The 17,705-nt window shown below is 36.3% G+C and overlaps 2 protein-coding genes across 3 annotated transcripts; both read left to right on the top strand.

Annotated features, from left to right (window-relative positions):
• The first annotated feature begins 3,601 nt into the window (after positions 1–3,601).
• On the top strand, positions 3,602–6,471 carry LOC113727933 (LOB domain-containing protein 19). Of its 2 annotated transcripts, none has more exons than XM_027252350.2 (2): positions 3,602–4,147; positions 6,041–6,471. In XM_027252350.2, the coding sequence occupies exons 1-2, from the start codon at positions 3,857–3,859 to the stop codon at positions 6,338–6,340; spliced, it is 591 nt and encodes a 196-aa protein (XP_027108151.2). In that variant the 5' UTR covers positions 3,602–3,856; the 3' UTR covers positions 6,341–6,471. The 2 variants fall into 2 exon arrangements, with proteins under 2 accessions (XP_027108151.2, XP_027108150.2); XM_027252349.2 differs by having other exon boundaries at positions 3,606–4,147; positions 6,026–6,471.
• Positions 6,472–10,189: 3,718 nt separating this feature from the next.
• LOC140003775 (uncharacterized) lies at positions 10,190–12,844 on the top strand. Its single transcript, XM_072081059.1, has one exon. The coding sequence runs from the start codon at positions 10,544–10,546 to the stop codon at positions 12,584–12,586; it is 2,043 nt and encodes a 680-aa protein (XP_071937160.1). The 5' UTR covers positions 10,190–10,543; the 3' UTR covers positions 12,587–12,844.
• Positions 12,845–17,705: the final 4,861 nt, after the last annotated feature.

Genomic DNA, 17,705 nt, shown 5'->3' with positions numbered 1-17,705 from the left:
TTGTTTGAATAAATTCTCTTAAACTTTCTTAGTGAGAGATTGTTTTCTTTCAAGATTTTCTAGTAAGAAGTTCTTCTTCCTTAAATTTTTCTAGCGAAAGTTTTATTCTCTCTTAGAATATCCCTCAGAGTTTTTTTTCAATGGGTTCGATTAGAGATTAGGTAGATGTTAAAAACCAAATCTAGAAATCAAATTAAAATTTTTCTTTGCACTTGAAGCAATTTTTATGCGTATAGATTGATTGGGTTGCTATGATATTCATATGACAAAATATTTTTGGAGTTTCCATATTGTGATCATGTTTTTTTATTTTTTAATTTGTTGTATCAAATAATTTTCATATCTATATATCTGTATCATGTTTGATATTCACACTGTCACTAGTGCAGATATTGGAAGGAAATTATCTTTTTTGTAAAAAAAGATAAATAATTTTACCTACTAAAGAGTTATTCAAGTTCCTAGACGGGCAGATACAGCAATCTTTCATGGACTAATACCCATGTGCTTTTCAAATCAATGTGTTGGATATTATATTTTTTAAAAAATATTATTTTGTTTGTACTATAAAAATATTTTTTAACCAATTATTTATATTTTTAATTATCTTTTTATTTCACATATATCACATCATAAAAAAATATTACAATAATTATTTCAGATAACACACTATCCAAGTACACTCAATTAATTATTTTCCAATAAAAAAATGACCTACCTAACAATCCATCAACAAAAATATTGCATTTACTCATGCTATTTACCTTAAAATATATTGCATTTACACTATGCTATCTACCTAGATGCTGAACTCGAAATCTAGTAGTAGAAGTGACTACGATCTTGAGACAGGCTTAAGTTATACTACATATACACATAATTGAAACAAGAAGTAATCTTGACTAGTTATCTGCCAGTAAACCAACTAATAATGGCCTGCAACAATTTTCCCTGGCTCTAATCATTTTGTTACTCGTTCCGTGAACTACTAGTAATTTATTCAGAAGATGAAAAGAGTGAGCGGGATAGAGATAGACATCCAGATGCAGCTGCAAGAATGGCAACGACTGCAAATAAAACAGCGCTAGCTCTCTCACTATCCTAGACGACCTAGAGTAGCACTAGTAAGTACGTACAATACTGCAAAGTGCAAAGGACCACAGACATGCAACTAGGGGTCTCTCTCCCTGACCTTGAGCCTTCTTTATCATGCAGTACTACTGTTACTGCTACTACTACGAATTCTCCCTCTCTTCCCTGTCACCCCTTTGTGTAATTTTGTGTTTGATAGTGATTCGATGGAAGTGACAAGTGAGAACTGAGAAGATGATAAGATGGGATGTTTGTCCCACGTGGAGTTCGCACGTGGGTAGACACTCATAATCATCAAGAAGTTAGCATGGCTGTGCGGCGGTTGATGGAAATTACTACTACTAAGTACTAAGTACTGACTTGGCTTGGACTTGGATGAACGAATGAATGAAATGAATGTTGAAACCAGTCCCTGGCCGCTGCTGCTGCCACTGCTGCTGCTGCTCCAACTTTCTGTCATCGCATGTCTGTGTGCTTGCTTCACGCAATCTTTGCACCCCGGCCCCCATTCCTTCATCCATTTCTTCTCTTTCATGCCCCTTGCCGTGGCTTTAAAGTCTCCACTTCGCAGCTAGCTTCCACCACCACCTTAACTACTCGCTACTGCTAATTATGCTTTCCATTGTTTGGGGATTGTTTTTTTGATAAGATAACGGTCCACTTGGCAAGTGAGTTTTTTGAGTATTTATTTAAAATTTTAATATAATTTACTGTAACAGTTGTAAATTTTTTTTAAAAGTGTGTAATTTTTTAATATTTTGAAATGTATAATTTAAAAATTTTGAGAAATTTTTTGAGGTTACTATAGATAAAATTGTTAAAAAACTTGTAGCAGATAAATTTAACCAAAAACTTGCTTATAAATAGAGTTGTAAACGAGTCGAATCGAACCGAGTATTTCATGTTTGAGCTTTGTTCGTTAAGCGATTCGAACAACATTCGTGTTCGTTCGTTAATTTTCGAACTCCAAACCTGTGTTCGTATTCGGTTCGTTTAACATAAACGAGCCGTTCGCGAACATGCTTGAAATGCTCGAATCCAAATTATTTTAAACCTTAAATATGTCATGCAAATCATTAATCATTCTAAAAAATAATTAAAACACTAAGTGACTAAATTCTATTATTCATTAATATATAACTAACATTAAAATAAAAACAACAAATAAAACAAAATAATTTGTCCTCCAAATATAAAAGTCCAGCCATAAAATTAACCCTAAAATTTGTCAAATGATAATTATGTCCATGTTCGTGAACGTTCGTTAAAACTCGCGAACATGCTCGTGTTCGCTCGATTATTAATCGAACAAAAAAGTTCGTTCGAACTCGATTCGTTTAAGATTTCGAACGAGCCTTTCACGAACACGAACGAGTCGAAACGAACCGAGTTACCGAACACCTCGGTTCATTTAACAGCTCTACTTACAAACAAGGCCAATAATAGAAAACTAACTCTCAATTTGAATCATGGACAAGACAGCCCGTTTATATTGCTATTTTATGAAGTTTTTGTAGAAAAATGTACTGTATTGATTTAATACATACGAGATTTAAAAAGTGATTGATAAATGAATTCATAAAAAACATTAAAAATTTTTTGAAAAAAAAATGACAATCCAAATAAGGCATGATCTATAAAATTGGAGCAGTAAATTTTGAGCTCTATTTGGGATCAAAGCTGCACATCCTTGAAAATAAAATTTTGTTTCGCTTTTGACCTTGAACCTTGAGGAGAGTGAGGTGTGACGCATAACGTTCCTTCCCTTCATCCTATGTTCCATTTGTCGACATAAGGAGTAAGTAATTAAGGTACAGAGTCATCAGCATAAATTTCATTTGCACTTTCATTTTGATTCTTAAACTTTAATATTCGATACTTTACCTTCAAAAGTATGATATCCATATCATTTCATTATAATCATTGATGAAATTATCAAAACAGAAGGAATATTTTGTCATGCTTTCAACATCACTTGCCAATTAGTCCATTATTTTTGACAACTCCATCGATGATTGTACTGATGAACCATGACACATGTCATACTTTAATAATTAGGAACTCAAGTGTCTAAAATTGAAAAAGCACATTTATATTTTAAGAGTCTAAAGTGAAATTTACCTAAGTAATTGTAGTGTTAAACAATAGATGAAGCTATATAGTATATTATGGTTTCCATGATTAAAATTTATTATATACTCAATATTTGTTTTCTAAAATAGAAATATATAGACATATATATATATATATAAGCAATTAAAATTTAAAACTCTGAAAATCTCTTAATTTTAATTTTTTTAGACGGTACATCAGTTACGCGTAATCATTAAAGTAATTGATGACTCGAACTTGTGACCTGAAATAAAGCGTGACAGCGGGCATTTCATCGTCGGTTACGCATAATAACTCATTAGTCACGTGTATCACATAATTAGCAAATAAAAAAATTTCGTTAAAATCTAAGAATACCCTTGTTGATAATTACTCTACGTGGAGATAAATTAATTTTCATTATTTAGTTAGATACGCATTATAAAAAGGTCTGGGTCCGTGAACTGACCCAGCACCAAAAGCTTCACAATAATTTTTTTTTCTAGGAAACTATTATCAGCCTCAAACAGAGACAGAAAACCCTCTTTTCTTTTGATGCAAAGCTCTTCTTCCCTCTCTCCAAATCTTTTGTTCTTTCCCCCTTGTGCAACTTTGAAGACCCCACAGAAGAAAGAAAATTAGTTGTATCAGGCGGGACTAGAGAGAAAGAAAGATGAGTGGTACCGGGCATAATGGAAGTGGTCCTTGTGGTGCCTGCAAGTTTCTCAGGCGAAAATGCTTAAAGGGATGCATATTTGCACCCTATTTTGACCCGGAACAAGGTACAGCTAACTTTGCTGCAGTCCACAAAGTGTTCGGAGCTAGCAACGCTTCCAAGATGCTGCTGAGAGTTCCGGCTCATAAGCGTCTGGATGCCGTGGTTACACTTTGTTATGAGGCTTTGGCTAGGATTAGAGACCCTGTCTATGGCTGTGTTGGCCACTTATTTACTCTTCAACAGCAGGTATATATTCCTTATCCATCTCACTTAGAACTTAATTTTCTTATCTAATTATCTACCTCCATATCTGCCATATATGGAGGAGTCCTGTTTCTTTCTTCTTTTCTTCGCTTTTTTCTTCCTTTAAGTATATAAACTAGTTTTATGGGAACTATGATTCGATGGTGAATGTGGTCAGTAGTTTTCTTGTAGATTTTCTATTTTTAGCCATGATGAAGCCACTAAGTTCATAGCTGTTTGACTTTGGGATTGTGAAATCGAAGAACACTGGAAATGCTTAAGATTTTAATCATGGGTGATGTTACTATGGATCTGATTGTTGAGAATTTCATACTCGTTTATGTTTAGTAGTTAAACATGATTTGTTTCATTAAGAAAGCTTCCTCTTGTTAGTTGTCATGTTACTTTAATTTTCTCCATTTGTGATAATCTACTTAACCAGGGTATTGAGCTCATTTCCTCTTTCTGTCTTTCTTTCTTATAATAATTCTTCTCATGTTCAATCAAAGTCACGTTAACTAGTTTGAACTGCAACTTCAATTCATTGAGAGGACTCTAGAAAAAGATGGGAGTATTTTATTGGGGTCCCCAAGGGGGAGTGGGGATGGTCGACTAGTGATAGGGATACCTGTGGATTTGTGAGTTCCATTTCTCTTGCTTGCCGGAGTGGCCAAACTAAACTGCAATTTGCAGCTCGAGAAATATACAATTGTCGGATGTTTTGACTTTCCTGCTCTCTTTCGAGTTGTTATCTTTAACTTCAAGTAAAATATGTACTACAAACCATACATTATTGGCTAACTAATGCATAATGTCGTCTTTGATTGACATCCAACAATTGAGCATGGTGATTTCCAAGACATTTCTAGTCCGAAGCAAATTATACTACTTGCAGAATAGGTAACTTTCTTGCATCCTGTCCTATAGTAGCATCTTGACGAATTTATATCTAGAGAAGAGAAAGTTGCAAGCCTGTATTCCTTTTCTAGAATGGTTGAATACACTACTATATATAATATTCAGTGGTGTCCGGATTTGCAGATGAAATTAGGACTGCTCGTGGCTTTAATTAGGTAAGATGGCAATACCACTTATAGTTGACTCCACGATACACCACAGGAGCCTAGCCTAGCTAGGATGGACTCATTGAGAAAACAAGAAAAAAGTTTCACTTATTTGACAGGATTAATTACCCTCCATGCTGATACTAGAGGGTTGAGAGTTGGGACATTTCATATCCAGTCTTGTTGTAATATGCCAAGGCTCCTCCACCAATTGATTAGATCATAGATGAAGCACTATGTCTAGGGTGGAAATATATGGTTCATCTATAGTTTTGAGAGTTTATTGTTTGGAAGATATATGAAGTGTGTACTTGAAAATTTTCATACTTCTTTGAAGACAAACATCACAAATTGATCAACATATATACACTTATACTTAAATAAAAAAAAAAGGGAAAAAAAATCTAATTGCTGTACAATTCTCATCGACTAGATATTAATTAGTATGATGATTGACCTTTTATATGCCAAATTCAACTCAAGCCCTTGATTATTCTTCAAAAAGTGGGCCAAAAAATTATTTTTAGTGTCTGATATGACATATCAAATTCGTAGTCACATCAAGCATCTTATTAATTATTAATCATTTCTTTTACTTATTAATTATTTTTAGCTTTTTTGGGCATTTGTTCAGTACAACTGTTGATGCAATGACCGTCTTTATATATACAAGTTGCCGTTATGATCCAAAAAAAAAAAAAAGTTGTTGTTGCATGTGGTTCTTTCTACCTAAGCAAAGTTCATCAAATTACATGTTTGTATCATAAGCTTGGGAAAGCTGGTAATTTGGATCTGCATTGTTGCATGTTATGTATAGGTTGTGAATCTGCAGGCGGAGTTGGCTTGTGCTCAAGCCCGACTTTCCACACTGCAGCGGCTACCTTCGATGCTGCCTCCACCAGCTCAGGGTCCCTCGCCGGGCAATTTCCAATCTTGTACTGCCAATGCATCTTCAATCCACAATCTTGAACATCCATTGCCATCGGAGCAAACTTCCATGGATATGGAGGGCTTTTCCAACCCAGTAAATGATCAGGACTTGGGAGGTGGAGACGACCTCCATGCATTAGCTCAGGGTTTTGTTTCTAGATACTTGCCTGAAGTCAAATTCAAGCCTTGTACTTCCCCTTGAAATTCTATTAGACTTCCAACGTTTTTGTTGTTTTGGGGTTAAGTTTCAAGCAGTTCTTGTATGTAATTTAAATGTAACCGGAAGGCATTTCTGAACCTTAAAAAAACTGTTTTTGAAACTGCAAATATCAACATCAGCCTCGTCCAGTTTTGAATTCTTTCGGACAGCAAAAATGAAAGGGAATTCCCTTCCCATCAAGTTTTGCTGGACCAAATTTTCTATTAATGCTATAATGGTTCAAGAATTATGTCAATTTGTTGTTTGTACATACTCCCAAAACGGCAAACAATGCATGGATTTCTAATTTTATCTCCCCCACCCTCCTCTCTTTGTGGCTAAATTGTCTCTCTCGGCTAATGTACTAATTCACTTGTCACTTCAATATGTAAGAGACTTTGTGCAGCATTAGAGTGCAATTATTTTTCAAACAGTTATGACTTCAACATTTATGACATTTGCTTCCAAAAAAAAATGTATAGAATGAAATAATATATTGAAGGAGGACAAGTGTCAATCACCCACGCGATAAGCTGACACGCATCCACCAGATGTCAATTGATTAAAAGTGAAAACATGAGTCACTCGACGCAACTAAATGATGGAGATTAATTTCAGTGACGCCTCGTTCGAAATCTCGAGATATTAGGTTGCACGTGGCACCGTAGCAACGGCGCATCCCCCGAACCTACAATGGAGCAAGCAAATACAAATACATTGATCCAATTGAGAGAGAAAGGGTAGATCGTCCTCTCTCCTACAAAGAACATGCCCGATGCTTTGTTTCATATTCTTTCCTTCCTCTTCCCCTTTTAACTTGGACGTCGGAGTCACATCGGAGAAGAAAGTTCAGTTCTTTTCTTTTCAGGTCAAAGACTCATTGGATCACCGCCAATCTCGCTGTGAACCAATCCAATCTAAGATACTTCATCATTATTGCGAATTTGTGTATCTGCAATATTGTAGCATATGTAATTAATAAGACATCAATGAAACAAATAATTTCCGGTACGATAAGATCATAATTAACTTACATCAGTTTTCAAGTTATCCTTCTTTCACGGTCATTATATCAGGAATGTAATTTATGTTCTTCTTCTCTACCAATAGATTTGAGGAAGAAGAGAGCCCGCTTTACCATGGAATAAAACAAATCTTCAATTCCTTGATCCCAGAAAAAAAAAAAAAACTATTGGAAGCTCCAACTACGACATCATCATTTTCGCATGATTGAAACGGTGGCAGCAACAAAATAAATATAAGTAAATAAAAGTGAATATGTCATAACTCATACCCAAAAAAAAAAAACAGTGAATATCTCATATAGGCAATGGCAGAATTTCTGCTGTATAAAGAACAAGGGTCAGAAGGAAAGAAAGGCAGTTTTTGTTCTAGTTAATTTTTTCATCGTGACCATGCCTCCTTTCTCTTTGTATTCTCTAAATCATCAATACGCCATCATTAGACAAAATCTGTCGAATACTATTCTCCATCATTCCTACTCTTCTGAGGTTGAGTAGTTGAGATTTCTCTGCCATTGTATCTCATCCTCAATTAGTTGGAATGATTTGTTGAGTTATAACTATGGAATTTAAAATGCTCCCAAATTAGATGTAATTTCAAAACTTTTCCTCTTCTCACGTCTCAAGAAATAGAGATCTTATAGTCATTTGATTAATGATCTTATCAGTTAAAACGAGTTTCAGAGACGTAAGCAAGATTTCTTTGTGTACCCTTTCACTTGGGAGGGAAATCACTAACACAAGGTAAAGATTGTTAAACAAAAAAAAAATTTTTTTTTTTGGTATTAAAGAGAGTGATATAAGGATTCTGCAAGCGTGGTGTTTAAGAGTTTTAATGTGAGAATGTGCAAAAGAGTGGCTGGGTATCATCGACTAGAACGAGAACTACTGTGCTGGAAATCCGAACAGAAGCAGCATACGTTAGACAAGAATAAGAAAAATAGAGTATTCATCATTTAACCCCTAAACTTCTCATGTTCTTCACTTTTTTTTCCAATCTCTTTGTCAATAAGAAATTCTCCTTGTCATCCAAACAAGGTACTTAGATTAGTGTGGATTTGAAATGAATTTATCTTGATTCCATTCATTTAAAATCCTTCCTTCTCCCATTGCACCAACAACAACTATAATCTATTCTAATTAGCTCTATAGGTTATCTTCCCACTGTTATCTCTTCTCCTCTCGTCCTTCTCTCTAGAAAAAAATTCTCTAATTAAAACTCCCTTCAACTCTCCCATGAGAGAAAGATTAGATTTTTTTTTGATACTTTTCCATGGAAGGAGCCCTCAATATAGTTTTTTTTTATCTGTATGAATAAAATCTTTTCTAAAATTTTCTAGCAAAAATTTCTTCTCTCTTAGTGTTGTCTAGTGAGAGTTTTCTTCTCTCTTAAATTTTTTTAATGAGAGTTTTATTCTCTCCTAGGAATTCCTAGTGATAGTTTTTGATAATTTTTTCAATTTTCTTTTATTAGATCTGAGTTTTATTAAATTTTGATTATCAGATCTGAAATTTCTTATATCTATTCGACAGATCTTATCATAATATTTGGACTTAAAGTATTTAATCAGCAGATCTAATGATTGAAAGCACGCACACATGTTCGTAGAGTTATCTTTATCTCATTTTTTAAATTTGAAGATTTATAATGTAATTTTTATTGTTCTTCATATCTAGAGTATCATTTCTTCAGATTTGTTCTTTGATATCTGTGTATGTTTGATAATGTAATTTCTGCATTAGTGCAGATTTTAATGAAATTATGATATTTTATAAAATAAAATCCTTCATTCTCTTTATATTCAAACCAATCAATTTAATCGATTCACATTTAATATTGTGATGTATCATGTCAATTTGAAGGTTTTTAGCATCCCCTAAAGCTCATTGCAATCAATCCAATGGATTGTGTAGCATTAAAGATATGGTTTAATTAATTATTTGACATAGAACTTTTTTTTAATAAAACATCACAATGTCATTAAAATCTATACTAATGATAGAGTTTATATCATCAAACATACACAGATGTAAAAAATAGATTTGAAAAATAGATACTATACATTCATATAAAAGTTATACTGCAAAGTTCCAAAAAAAATTTTAAAAAAATAAGATAAAATAACTGTGACCTCACGAACATCTCTGCATGTTTTTAATCGATAGATCTACATATTAACTACTTGAAATCCAGATATTATGATGAGATCTATTGAATAGATCAAAAAACTTCAAAATCTAATAATTAAAATCTAAAAAAATTTAGATCTAATAAAAGAATAATGAAAAAAACTATCTAAAACTCTCACTAGAAATCTTTAAAATAGAAGAAAACTCTCACTACAAAAATATAGGAAAGAAAGCTCACACCAAGCAGCCCTAGAAGAGAAACATCTGTCACTAAAAAATCTTATGAAAAACCTTATTCACATAAATTAAAAGAAATTAGAGAGAAGGCTCCTCTCACAGGAACAGAAAACTAGTAGAGAAGTTTTGGTTAGAATTTTTTTTTTTGAAGAGATTTATTAGTAAATCAAATTTAGGAAAAATCTTCTAATGACTTGACACTTAATTTCACATTAATACTTAGTAAAAAGAAAAAAAATCATAAAATAAAAAATTTCAAATTTAATGCCATGGGACATAAGTGTGTTTGGATAGCAAATTACTTGTACAAATTTACCTATCTGTAGCATAAATATATATATTTTTTAATTATTTTTTATTTCACGTATATTATATTAAAAAAATATTACACTAATTTTTTTTTTTTCAAAATAATCTCCTATCCAAAATTGCAATACAAGACAAGAGTGCGTGTAGGACATGAGTCAAAACACTTGCACGGTTGCGCCTCTCCACTTTCCCTCGTGAAATTGCTTCTTGTCAGGTCAATCCCCTGTCCCCCGGACATAAAAAAGTTACTGTAAGTAATTCCAACTAAAAATTAGAGAAAAGTAAAAAAGAATTCTCAAATCGAGTTGAGCTGGAAGTTTGAACTTCCTCCTGTCCGAAAATCGCTTGCCAAAAAATTCGAAATTAAAAAAAAAAAGAAAAAAGAAAAACGCGCACTCACACAGTAAAGTGTAAAAATTTCTCCTCATCCTACTTCTGCTGCTGCTGCTGATTCTTCTACTTTCTGCTTCTGCTTCTGCTTCTGCTGCTGACGATTTGCTGTCCTGACATGAATCCAAGCAAAGTGGAAGATGAAATCTTCAATCATCACCACCACCACAGTCACTTGGGGCCCCCGCATCATATTATAGTAGATCATCACCACCATCATCATGGCCAATCTCAGCCGTCGGTATCGGTATTCGACGGCGAACAACCCGACGATGAAGCTTTTCACTTTGAAATGGGTCTCTTCCGCGAGGACGACGAGGATGACATCAGCCAGAACTCATCCGACGCCGAAATTCCCCAAATTCAACCTTCCCTTAACCCTAATTTACCCACTCCACCTCCGCCCCTTTCTCCAAACCCTAACCCTAATAACCCTAGTGGCAGCAATACCAACGGCGTCGGAAAGGTGAATCATCATAACCATAACCATAGTCGTGATCATCATACCCCGCCGCCGACGTACATTAGCCCCGAGCCTCATATTTCCTCCCAATTCTACACTTTCAACAAGGAGTCTCATGCTTTGATGCTGCAATGCCTCCGCGAAGGCCGCCCAGCTACGCCCGAGGAGATCCGCGCCGCTACGCCAGTTCCTGTGCTTTCCAGCTGGCGGTCGGTCTGGAAGGACCGGAATGAGGACACGGCGTACCTCACTGCGTGGAAGAGGATTCAGGACAAGCTCAATATTCATGTCAATCCTACCAACGGTAATGAATTTCTCTGCTTCAAGAATAATTCGAATCAATTCGTTTCCCATGTTGATCAGTGGCAGGACATTGTTATGAACTTTCACTGCGATGCGGATTTTAAACACCTAGGGTTAAAGGAAACTGTAGACCGAATTAAACAAACCTGGACTGTAGGTGCTAAGTTTTATGGAATTCCTGAGAGTTATATTAGGACGTGTGTTTCTGCATGCCCCATCTGCTCGGATGAGTCATCAGGGTGCGCACCGCGTAATAAAAGGCGTAGATTTGAGTATACAGAGTCATTTGAGGTACCAGCTAAGGAAGTACCCGCTCGGCTGCAACAGTTAGCTGCTAAACATAAAGTTGTGTTGTGTATAAGACAGAAATATATAAGGTATAAGCCATTTATGGCAGAGGTGAAAGATTACGCATGTCATAGGGCTGGTGAGCCAGCATCTTCAAAGAAATCCAGGATCTTGAAGCGAGAGCCGTATGCGTCTAAGCGCTGTGGATGTGGGTTTCGGATAAGGGCCATCGTGCCAATTTCAAATTACAATGAGAAGGATAAGACATTTGTTTATGAGGAAGAGGGAACAGCTGTATTTAAGTTGTATGCAAAGCATTCTGGACACGAGCCTGGCCCACTTGATGGGAACGCGAGGATTATGCATCGTGTTGTGGGGCATAAAGGGGGAGTTATGATGGATCAGGATGCAGTGTACGGGATGGGTGAGGAAGCAGAGAATGAGACTTTTGTTTTTTTGGGCAAGGATGATGGTGATCTGCAGCAAGCTGTTTTTCAGCAGGTGCAGGAATTAAGAAACGAGGTTGGGTTGCTTGAGGCAAAAATTGGGAAATTACCAGCTGAATTATTGTCTTCTGTATCTCGTGATTTGTTTGATATTGTGCACAAGCTTAGAAATGTTGGGGACTATGGCCCTAAATCACTGGATTTGCTTTCAGACAAACATGATTCAGATGGTGTGCTGGTGGGAGAGAACGATTTGGCCGAGTGGACTGAACATCACCACCAGAGGCTCTATGGGGATGGCAAGGATGTGGATCTACTTGATGATGATGAGGACAGCTTTGGAAGAACCCTTGGTGATGTTGTTCCTTGGGATCCAATGAGGACTGACTGTAGGACTGAGAAGGATCTGCTCAGTGAAACTTGTAAAGCGGAAAAATGGTTGAATCCAGGTGAGTTTGACGAGAAGAGTATCCTTGACTGTGGGGATTCCAAGCTGACTAAGCCCTTAAGGCATGATGAGACTATAGATCCGGATGTAGGTCTTGCTTTACAGGTAGACAACTTCTATCCTGAAAATCCGAAGTGGTTTGACTCCCCTTGTGGCTTGGACTCTGGTGCAGATTGTGGCGATGGAGAATTCAGGCCTGGGGGGATTGTGTAGAATTTATTCATCTGGTGAAACTTACTCCAACTTATTTGAGTTTTCGGGTGCCATTCATCCATCTCTCATCCTTGGAAGTGGGTTGTATAGTTGTGTAGACTGAAGATTGAAGCTTCTCACAGCCTTCTGGGTCTGTGCTTCATGTAATTCTGTAAAGTATAGCCATTAGGCTTCTTTGCACATACCTTTAATGACTGTTCTTAACTTGGCTTTAAGTTCTTTTGCGGAGATTTCAAATCTAAAACTCAGTTTCTCTTATACTTCTCTTGTTATGGTGTCTTTTAAGTGTTTGAGGACTTCATGGGTTCATTGCTGATGGTTTTTTTTTTCTTTCGGTGCTTTCCAATGGCGTTATTGTTCTTTGATACACGTGTACATGCATGCACAAACTAGTAGGTACATGTGGCACATTGGTCCTTCTGTTACCAGTAATTGTTGTTTATTATTTCTGTTGCGAATGGTACTTTATATGTTTCTCTTACAGATAATGTTATTATGTTGCTTAGTAAGACATGGTATATCAGCACCTAAATTGCTGATACACTAATACTTATGGAAGTCATTTTACCTTTTTGCTAAGGACTGAATTATGAGGTGGTTTAGGGTTTTGGTGGGGATGCCAGAATACAATCAAAGCACAGATGACTAATAGTTATTGTTGTGTTTCTATGATTGTTACTTATAGAGTCCTAAAGCCGACCATTTTGCCTTTGTTTCATAATTTTTCTTTCATTTGTCATGGTTTTCATATTTACACTCATCTAAATTATTTCACCTTGTCCACTTGCAAAGAAAAAGCAATGTATCAGCAGCTCAATTCATGCTTTCTTGATAAGTCAAGTTTAAAATTTGGAAATGAATATCATGTTTGAGGGACAGAGTGGTAAACTTGTTTATTGTGCAATACAAAATAGTAATGGTGGAGTTTTAATGGTAACTTTATAAACTAATGTGAAGGATTATACATTTATGCATTAAGTGAGAGGTTAGTGTAATCTACCCATAGATTATGAGGAAGAGGTTAGGACACCCGATATTTAGCGATAAAGAGTGGCGGACACCAGATAGATCCGGAAAAAGGGGGATTATTCAGGGCAGGCTCGATGGATGACGGTGAACAATTGGATGGTTAGGACACCGCATATTTAGAGATAAAGAACGGCGGGAACTTTTTGTACGTGGTATGCCTACTTTTTGAAACATATCCGGTTGTTTTGGTGGACAGTGACGGAATTGTTAGAGCGGATGTTCTTCCTGTTAACTGCTCATCGAAAAACCTATGTATTCCTTGTTCTTCATTTATCCTGCTACACCATGGCACATTTATTTGAATATTCCATAAACAGAAATGTACTTGGATCTGTTTGACCTTTGTGCGTATGCAACTACAGTAAGCATTTAAACACTATAATGTGAGAGAATTCAAAACAAATTCAGGGTCACACTATGTGCTGCACCATATACTCATGAGGCATCTTGGGAAATGATCAATGCTGCAGATTGTGTAACTTTAGTATCTCAGCCTGCTCATAGCATTAATGCTAGACTGGCTCATAAAAAATGTATTATTATGCTGTTGTCACAACTGCAAATGTTAAGCCTACCCATTGTTTTGAGAATCAGAATTTCTTATGCTTTTGATGGCTTTCTGCAGTATGGATTGGGGATCAGTCCTATTTGTGTTGCAAGTGCTTTACTAGCACATTTTTACTTCTTTGCTAAATTATTAAGATGTATCCAAAAAAAGAAGTCCTTTGTTGGTTTTCCTCCTCCTGGTAAACAAAATGTCCTTAATACCATTGCGTTACTTTCTTTGTGTTGACCCCATGTCTATTTTTTCTTGAGCAAGCATACTTGTAACCTTAATTCTGGCGAAGGTGTTCAGATCAAGTCTGTGCAACACAAGGATCAAGAATGCACTATAGAAGGTCTTGTCTAGAAAGTTTTGTGAAGATGCGGGCTCTGGGATGTTCTGGCTCACTAAGTGATTATCAAATGCTGCAAGTATGATTTCTGGTGCATGATGTGTATCTGATTATTTAGGATGCTGTTGATCACTACTTCTAGTGGTGCCTAAACCTTGTAGCACGTGCATCTGCTTATGACTAGTGAAGTCTAAAGAAACTAAATGGAAAATTCTTTCATTGGCCTTGTTAGATCAGTTGTTTGACAGCTAAAAATTCTGTCTTTCGGGCTTGTTACATCATATGGGAACGGCTCCATGTTCTGGAAGCAGGTCACAAACAGATTTCCTGTTCTGGTCAATATTAGACACCACGATGTGTTGTGAGGACTGCAACATGAGGTTGCTATGCAGAATGGGTATAAAATGGACAAGAATGGCAAGAAATCCATCAGTTGCCTATCAGCAAAATGCAAGCAATGGGTAAGAGCCAATCAAATCATTCGGTGACTTTTTCTTCAGCTTTGACGTGATGTTGATCATCACCCTAATGATTTTTATGATTATTAGATCAAATATTAAGTATATTTAGTTGCACATGGTCAAATTTTATGGTGAGTGTCTTCCTAAACTTTCTCCCTTGAAATGCCATTATGACGTTTTAGGGGAAGAATTCATTATACCAGACTACCAGGCTTATACTTCTCATTATGTCATTCATTGTTGTATGTTTTCTTTTGTTTTTGTAGATGTCAATTAAGTTGCATAGTTTAGTGCAGTGTTGCATGTTTTGACCTTTTCTGTTGCTTGGTTTACTCGGAGATTGTTACTGAGGTTGTGTCACTTTTTTTTTTTTTTTTTTTTTTTAAAGTTGTAAGGTACAACGTGTTCCTTTATATGCCACCGTCTATTCTTTTCCTTTTCTTTATACGCTGCTTAAGCAAAGGTTTGGATCTGGTTTTTGGTCCCTTCAGAAATGTTTGTGTTTCATTTTTTATCTTAAATTTTGGCTCGTTTATTCTGTGTTATATTAGTATGTTCAACTGGTTCTCTTTTCTCCTTTTGGTTTCTGAAATTGCAAATATTTATTCTTAGTTGCTTTCACTTGTCTCTGCTTATCTGTGTTTAGTCTCCTTGCTGTTCCACCATGTTTTGAGGCTTTTATTAACTTATTTCACTTGGCTCTATATCGTGGTTGTTAACGTGCAGTGACAATGTCCAGTTTGGAGACTCTACAGTTTGTTGCCAGGTCATGTTTCTGAAGTTTCACTGTGGCATTTGTACTTGAGGGAATGCTTTGACTGGAAAATACCATGCAACAGCTGAAAGAAGTTAGGTGCTTTGTCCGTAGATAGCACCTGACACACTTTAGTCAATTATCACAGATTAAAGCGCTTAGAGAGCACGGGAAAGAGAGAACAGCTAGTAAAACTACAACCTTCTTCAACTGCTGAGTCAGCTCTAAGAGCAGATCTGGCATCAAGCCTATCCCTTGACCCTTTTCGGGGATCAAGTATTACCTATACGGAGTACCGAAGGTAAGGCGGGTCCCAGGAGAAAGCTGCTTTTGTTGAAAAAATTCCTGTTTATTCACTTCTCTCTCTCTCTCTCTCTCCCCCTCTTTTTTTGTTGGCTACAAGATGCTGGTGATGCATTAAAGTCTGAATTCCTATAACTGTGTGTAGCTTTCATACTCCAAAACACATGCAGGAATCCAAATGACGAAGATGGTGACTGTGGGTCTGTGATTTTTAATATTTTATTGGGGAAAAATTCAGGATTTATTTTTAAGCTCACAGTACCTATATTTTGTGAACCCTAAATGCACACCTCTCCATGGGAAAAATTGAAAAACCCTGTATATCCACTTTGCACATATCGGACCTGGTTGTTGGTAGTGTTCTAGATTTCTGATCTCAGCATTTGGTTCAAATGGGTGAACTGTGGCCATTTAAGATTATGCACTTCGTTTGCATGCTTCTTGCCATGCTGCTACACTGACACTGAACTGGGCCTATGTATTGTCGCATTTTCTGAAATATAGTTCAAACTCATTGGGTTTGTCTTTGACTAATGATTATTGGTTTTAAATCTATCTTTTGTTCTTTTTTCCCAGGTTGAGCTAAACTATTGCAATATTTTAAACTTTCTATTTGATTTTATTCAAATTTTCCATACAGCTGCCTTTCATTTTTTGGGTGAAGTACAACCGATATTAAGTTGCAGATGCATCAATCTTCTGATATATGAAGACAAAGGAAACCATTGTCAGTGTGTTCTGACAATGCCTCTTTTATAGGTTCTCATGAGCATTTTTACCTCCACGCATAGCATCTTGCACATGAGCATGTGATGGTTATGCGTATCTGAGTCATTGTTTCCTGTATCAAGACATATTAACTTTCACTGGTGTAGTTTTGATATTCTTGGAGCAGGATACTTGTGGTAGTGAAACAGTAAAAGGTGGGGCTCTCCGCTGTCAAGTCTACTAATTGCAGGCTGCAACTGGCTGCTTTTTGATCATCTCCTCCATCAATTTCAAAGGATGCCTTGTTCTTGTCTGCGTATAACTCTTGATATGTAAAGATGGGATTGGCAATTGGAGCTGTGATAAAAATAGTAGGCCCTGTGAAAAAAAAAAAGAATAAAAAGGACCTGAAGGCTGCACTGTCCCATCTGGGCTATATTATTACTAGCAGCCATGGCCTACGGCAGTTCTTCCGCATTTTGATGCTTGAATGTTGCTAATGTCGAGTAATTGCTCTGCCCATCATAGGGTGCATCCACATCATCCAGCAAGGAAATGTTAATAAGAATTTGATTTGGCTGGTGAATGGAACTGGAAAGTGCAGGATGCACACCTTTCTTCCTGCTTAACTGTTGTTAGTTCTGCTAAGCTGTTTTGTCAGCATGATTAATCTTTGAACAATAGGCGGCAGCAGATTGTGAAAGGAGATTACGTGCTTACCCTATCATTTGCTTTTTCTAGGTTTATCAGTTGAGATTGATCCCGGAAGCACGGGTGTTTAGGTAATCGCATTACCTGTCTTTGTTGTTTAGTGTCAATATGACCGACGAAGATTACGCTCTCCTCCGACGACTCTGAACGTGTTAAAGTTCACGTAATTCTTTCAGTAGCGCTTATTTACAGGCTTGTCGAGAAGGTGCATTCTATGCAAAATAGAACGTCAAAGCTCCCGATAGGCTCATTAAGAC

The sequence above is a fragment of the Coffea arabica genome, chromosome 2e, assembly GCF_036785885.1.
Source record: "Coffea arabica cultivar ET-39 chromosome 2e, Coffea Arabica ET-39 HiFi, whole genome shotgun sequence".
NCBI classification, from domain to species: domain Eukaryota; kingdom Viridiplantae; phylum Streptophyta; class Magnoliopsida; order Gentianales; family Rubiaceae; genus Coffea; species Coffea arabica.
This window is presented reverse-complemented; position numbering and strand designations above follow the sequence as displayed.